At 46.4% G+C, this 6,000-nt stretch overlaps 1 protein-coding gene across 1 annotated transcript; it reads right to left on the bottom strand.

Moving 5' to 3' along the window:
- Positions 1-4,736: 4,736 nt before the first annotated feature.
- Positions 4,737-5,587, bottom strand: PtA15_3A880 (uncharacterized protein; the record flags this gene model as incomplete). Its single annotated transcript, XM_053167892.1, has 3 exons — positions 4,737-4,989; positions 5,065-5,120; positions 5,195-5,587. The coding sequence occupies 3 exons, from the start codon at positions 5,585-5,587 to the stop codon at positions 4,737-4,739; spliced, it is 702 nt and encodes a 233-aa protein (XP_053019064.1).
- Positions 5,588-6,000: the final 413 nt, after the last annotated feature.

The following is a 6,000-nucleotide window of genomic DNA, read 5'->3' as shown; positions in this document are numbered from 1 at the left end:
TATCTGCTAAAATTGTTGAGAACACAGATGCAAACTTGTGATACTCAAAAGAAATGGTTGGTAAAATGGTTTCTAGATCTGCTGGTTCCTCATCAAAAAAGTTGCCTTCAAAGACTTCCTGGTGAGAACCGGTTGTGATGACCCTCAGTAGCGCTTCTTGAGAATTGAATGCGCACTTGTCCTGGAGAGGGGAATATACCACTAATGGCAAAAAAGTTGATGGATTTCCAGCCAAATGCATGTTGGCTGGCAGAGAACCATTGCTGGATAAAGCAATAATTGATCTCAGGCTGACGTGTTCCTGAGAAGAAAAGGGGAGAGACTCATTCAAACTGGTTGAAATGCTTGGACAAGGGTTAATTACTCCCTTGGACCAATTAATATCTGGGTTCCAATGAGTTAAGAAATCATAGCTGAGTATGGTGTCATCATTACCGGTTGCATCTATGACCAGGCATTCCCATTCAAAGGTTGGGAACAAAGAGATATGAAAAGTCCATCAAACCTTACTCGAAAGCCATTGCATGGGCTCCGAGGAGGAACTATAGGAAAAAAGAGGGATTGATTTCTCCAATGGGGAGGTGTGAATTGAAAAAGAATCTATCAGCCTCTGGCTGACAAAGGAACGTGTAGCTCCAGAGTCAATGAGCACAGAGTATGGCGAATTTTCCCTAAAGAGAATCAACCGTAGTTGATTTGAAGGGGCTGTCTTCAACAGACAGATTATTGGCTCAAGGGGCAAGAAAGAAAAAGGGATAGGGTCAATGGCACTTTGGGAAATCACATAGTTGTCTTTGCATTGATCAAAACAACTACTTAAACTTTTCCCGACTTGCGGGCCGCGCGCTTGGCGCAATCCTCAAACTCATGTTGACCCCCACAGTACAAACACAATCCAGCCTTCAATCTCCGCTCCTTCTCGACCGCCTGCAGGTGGCCATCAGTGAGCACCTTAGTGATCTCCATGGCAGCCTTTGAAGTCGGCTTGGAGGTGGACAATCCGGAGGCGGGGCCGGTTTGTCCTGCGTTGGTGGTCGTCTTTCCAGAGTTGTCCTTCTTGGCCTGGGCGGGGTGAGAGTTGTTCTTGCGTCATTTTTCCTTCTGACGTTCATGGTAGTGCGCATCAATGCGGAGAGTCGCATTGATGAGTTCCCCGAAATTGAGAAACTCCTCAGCGTTGTTCTGGGACAAGAGGTCAAGAATGCGTGAGGGAAGGCCTTTCCAGAAATGAAACATCAATGGGCGATCACCCCAACCCGGAAGGCAGGACTGAAGGGCTTGGAAACTGGCGATGTAGTTGGAGGCGTGATCCGTCTCTTTCATCACAAGCATGTTGATTTGATGTTCGGTGGCGCAGAGCTTGCTTGGATTGCCAAAGAGGGTGACAATCTGAGCTTCAAAAACAACCCAGGAATTCATCAATAAATCTGGAGCCGCATTCTCCAAAACCTCCAAGTAGGGTTGGACCCAGTCAAATGCTTTGCCAGTCAGATATGATGAGGCACAGAGCGTTTGGGCACAATCAGTGGGAAACGTGTGAGGATTGTTCAGGAAAATCAACTTGCATTGCTGCAAGAAGACTTGGAGTTTGCTGGGAGAAAAACCATTGAAAGGATCTAGTTTCTTCATCTTGGGAGTTCGGAAAGAAGGTCGAGGGGCTGGTTCTGAAACAACCACTGGTAACGCTCCTTGGCCCACAATGGTAGCCAAGAGCTGAATGGCTTGGGCTAACGACTTGTTTGAAACAGGTGTTGGGGGCGCCATGACGGAGTTGGAAGCAGGAAGAGGATTCGGTTCAGGGCCAGGGGACGGCTCCGGGAAATTGTGACCGTCCAGAGTATCATTGATCTCCTCTCCGTTGATGGCTGGGTCTTGGTCTTGATATTCCAGTTGTTCATCATTGTAGGAATCCTCATCCTCCCCACAACGCGAACCGCGGAAGCTCCTTCAAGAAGAATTTGATGGGGGGCCAAACTGCCCCTGACTTGACCCACAACTGCGTTTGACCTGAACTTGAGGTGGTAACCCCAGGACAGAAACTCAAACGGGAATTTGGGAAGTCAGAGTTTGGTCAATTGGAGCCCGAGGTGCGAACTGTTGGTTTGGAGAACAAGGGATGGTCGGCATGTTGAAGTGGGAAGAACTGGAAGAACTGTACAAAGGGTAGGGTTTGACGGAATTTTCGGAGAAGATTTTAAAAACCGGATCAAAATAAGGTACTGTCACATGGTGCCTGGTACAGGCAGACGGGTGGGCACTTGGGGAAGGAAAGGAAGTGGTGAAAGACTAACAGCAAGGAGAGGCTGAGTTGGAAGTAGCTTCTGACTTCAGAGAAATGCTTTGATAATCGGACTCTAAGCTAGAGACACTAGGAGGGACACGGAATAGAAATTGCACAAGAAGGCAACCAAGAATGCTTGAAACTATAATCTTATTTTGATGAGGAAAGAGGAAAACATGATACAAGCAACCGTACATATAGAGAACACGCACACAAGGAATACTGCATGTCATGAAACAGGACAGGGGCATAATGATGAAAACCAAACTAGTGGTGCCTATTGACTTTGGCAATGGGTTGTTTGAGTCCTGCGAGGGATTGATTGAAAGTGTGGCCGCTAGATAACTGAGAGTGAGAAGGAGGTTATTTACTCAAGGATCCTGCGCCGAAGATTAAGACAGAAATTGACTGGGATTTTTAGAATGATAGTTGGTTAGATTTGGATTTGTGTCTGGGTGCAATTGATGATTCAACGCGATTGATGGTTCAAGCAAGAGATCAAGAATGGTTATTGATCCCTTGCTGCTAGAAGATTTCATGTCGATGGCCGAGAAGGTTATTGGCCCGTTGCAACTCCAAGATTTGATTTGTCCTTTTATCTTAAGAAGGTCAGATCCTTCTGTCGCATGACAGCTGGTACCCGTGGCACCCGCCTAAAAGACCGCTGGTACCCGCCTGGCGGTGCTGGATGCGGTGCCGGGTGCCCTTTTTTTGCAAAAAACACGCGGGTACCGGCGGTAGATTTGGTACCTGGGTCCGTTTTGACATTCTGTAGGTTGGTGGTAAGTGTGAGGAGTGACATGGATGGGAGGGACCAGGGGTGATGAGCACAAGAACTGACTCCTGTGTTACACCAATTTAGGTGAACCTACTAGAGGCCAAGGTGGCTTCGCCGCTGCAGACTTCAGGTTCAGTCCCTATAGCCCTGTGGTTAATCCCCCTGTCTATCCAAAATTCACACCAGAAGATTGCCCCATGCCGACCCCAAATCTCACACAGAGACTTCCCAATCTTCATCTCCCTTGAGACATCCCTGAGTTTCCCTCTCTGCCACTGGGGAAGAACATCCTACCCACCCAACCACTTGAATCAGGTTCAATACATATCAGAAAAATTCTTTCTTTCCCTTTTTGCATATTTACATTGATTTCATGTAGCTGTATGATGTGTAGGTTGGCAGCAAAGACAAGACCCCCAGCATGGTATGTACGTACTTTCTTCCTCAACAAACAATATGTAGAAGCTCAAGCAGGCCAAAACAAGAGAAACAACAGTGTCAAGTATGTAGTGACTGGCCGCCAAAAGAGGTTGGCAGAGCAGATACAGAGTGAGTGCAGAGAGTGATACGAGAGAATCAAACAGCAAGAAGAAAAGTACCAGGAAAAAAAAAGGGAAAAGCATGGGTTATATATATATATGTATACAAACAGTGTATATAAATAAGCAGAAAAAGTGTAAATAACAATGTGAAGGGTATACAACTTGCAATATATACAAGCAAAATAATCATGGCTTTAAGAGTTTGAGAGTTTAGGGGAGCAATACAGGATAAGTTTATATGCAACAAAGGAAAACAATGTAGGGAAGAAATGAGTGTTGTGATACACAAGATGGAAATGAATTTCATCTACAAAACAAGAAAGTTGGTGCGTGCTTCTAACTTCAATAGATATAATAAGCAATGTAGGTATAAGAACAATGGTCTTGGAGTGTTTTTTGGGTGAGCAAAACAATATTGAACAAGGGCATTGAAACCTAAAAAAGCAAATCTAAATGTTCACAACAACAATTATATGCTGCATCTTGCATCTATGCAAAGTCTATATGTGGCTGGAGAGGAACAAAGGTGGTGATTGAGGATGTAGGAACACGCTGGGACGGATTGGAAGATGACAGAGAGTAATTCAAGACTATTTCAAAGAAACATTGAGTTTGATGTGTGAAGACTGAAGTATGTTATAATAGACAATGGTTGTAGCGATTACGACAAAAAGATAAAACATTTGTGTAGATCGCCTGTGCAGCTGACTGCCGCTATTTTTCTTTCATTTGTTGCAGGAGGGTAGGTTGGTGGAGAAGAACCTTTTTAGTGTGAGAACCTCTGGGAGACATGACAGTTTTCTTTGAGCTATCCACTGGGACCCGTTTGCGGGGCATCAATCTCGGGGGCAAGGTAGCTGTTTTGATAACCGCACTCTTCTTGATTTCGCAGTCGGGTACATGAACTCTATTTTGGCGGGGTGTGGTGGGAGTGTTGAGCGATTTGGCTGCAAGTACTGGGCGTGTAGGAGTCACGCGGGTCTTCCTTGATCCTGACTTGGGGACGACTGCAGATCTTTGAATACAGCTTTAGGTGTCGACTTTGTGGGGGTGATATTGGTCCCCGGGCGCCGGAGCTTAGCAAGCTGGCCGATGTTATGGAGTTGGACCTGGATCGCGACTGGAAGCTTAGCTGCTAGACCCTCTGTGTGACGAGCGTCACCGCGGGTTCGGATGGCGAGCGCAAGACAGACGAGGGGAGAGAGCGTTCAATGGTGCGTTGACAAATGGTCATGTCAGAAGAAAGAGGACATTGGAATAACGGGTGGGCCAGTGCGGCGGAGCATGATTGTAGTCGCTCCTTGGGATCAGGTTGCAACATCAAAACCAACAACTGCTTCAGTTCGCTAGAGAGCGTATGAGGTCCTAAGAATTCAGCTTTCAGAGTGCTTTATTATTTCAAAAAGGAATGTGTAATTAGTTTAAAAAACAAAAAGAAAAGAAGCGGTGTATGTATGACAAACCATTGGTAATACACGTCCAATGCTTCCTTGGACAGGAACTCCTCTTTCACATTGAGCTCAAACGGTGTCCGAACCACAACCAGCTTGTACAAGGTAACACCAAGTGACCAGATATTGCTTATTCGCTCACCGTGTCCTTCTGACTTGGCACGTTGAGGTGAAAGGTATTCTGTGTTAAGTGCAAAGAGCATCGGCCACTGTAGGGGTCGGTGGGCGCCTCGAGCTTGTTGTTTTGGGATCCAAAGAATAAGTTCTGGAGGTCCCGGGTCCCCTGGGCCTCGGCCAGGTCGCTCCAAGGCGTATCATTAGGAGCTTTGAGCTTGTTGTCATTGGTGCTTGTTTGGGGGTCCAAATCATATGATAGGGTGTCCGTTAGACGTTGCTGCTGCTGGTGATGATGGTGAGCGTCCTGGGTCAGCTTATTGGATGCTTGTTGCGGCTGCTTACATCTGTTATTTTTGCGGGTGTTGTTTGATGTGTTGCCAAGGCCGTGAAGTGGAGAGGCGACTGTAGGTGGTAGCATTGTGGCTGTGGATGTGTTGTCAGGGCCGAGGAGGGTCTGGTCCTGTCTGTTTTAACCTGGACAAATATTGGCAGTGGGATCTGGATGGCATATAAAGGAGGGGCTGATACAAGTAAGAATGTCCCCAGGGCATCCTCTGCCGCTGCACTTCCAGCTGGCGGTTTGTACTCAACCCCCTCCGCTGTTGCACGTGCACAGTTTGAGGAGTTAATTCTTGGTGGCCCCCCTTTGCAATTGCCTTAAATGCGGCGCGCTGGGAGTCATCTGCCCAATACTTGCACCCTCTCTAGAAGAGGATGGGTATTGGGCTGGGTGTTTTTGTTTGGGCTTTTATTTATTTATTTTTGATTATTTTGTAGGGGAAACCCTTGATTTTTGTTTTTGTGATTGTCTGTCTTAATAAACTTAGATTT

Source organism: Puccinia triticina, chromosome 3A (assembly GCF_026914185.1).
Source record: "Puccinia triticina chromosome 3A, complete sequence".
NCBI lineage: Eukaryota > Fungi > Basidiomycota > Pucciniomycetes > Pucciniales > Pucciniaceae > Puccinia > Puccinia triticina.
The sequence above is the reverse complement of the archived record's forward strand: the minus strand, read 5'-3'. Positions and strand labels throughout refer to the sequence as shown.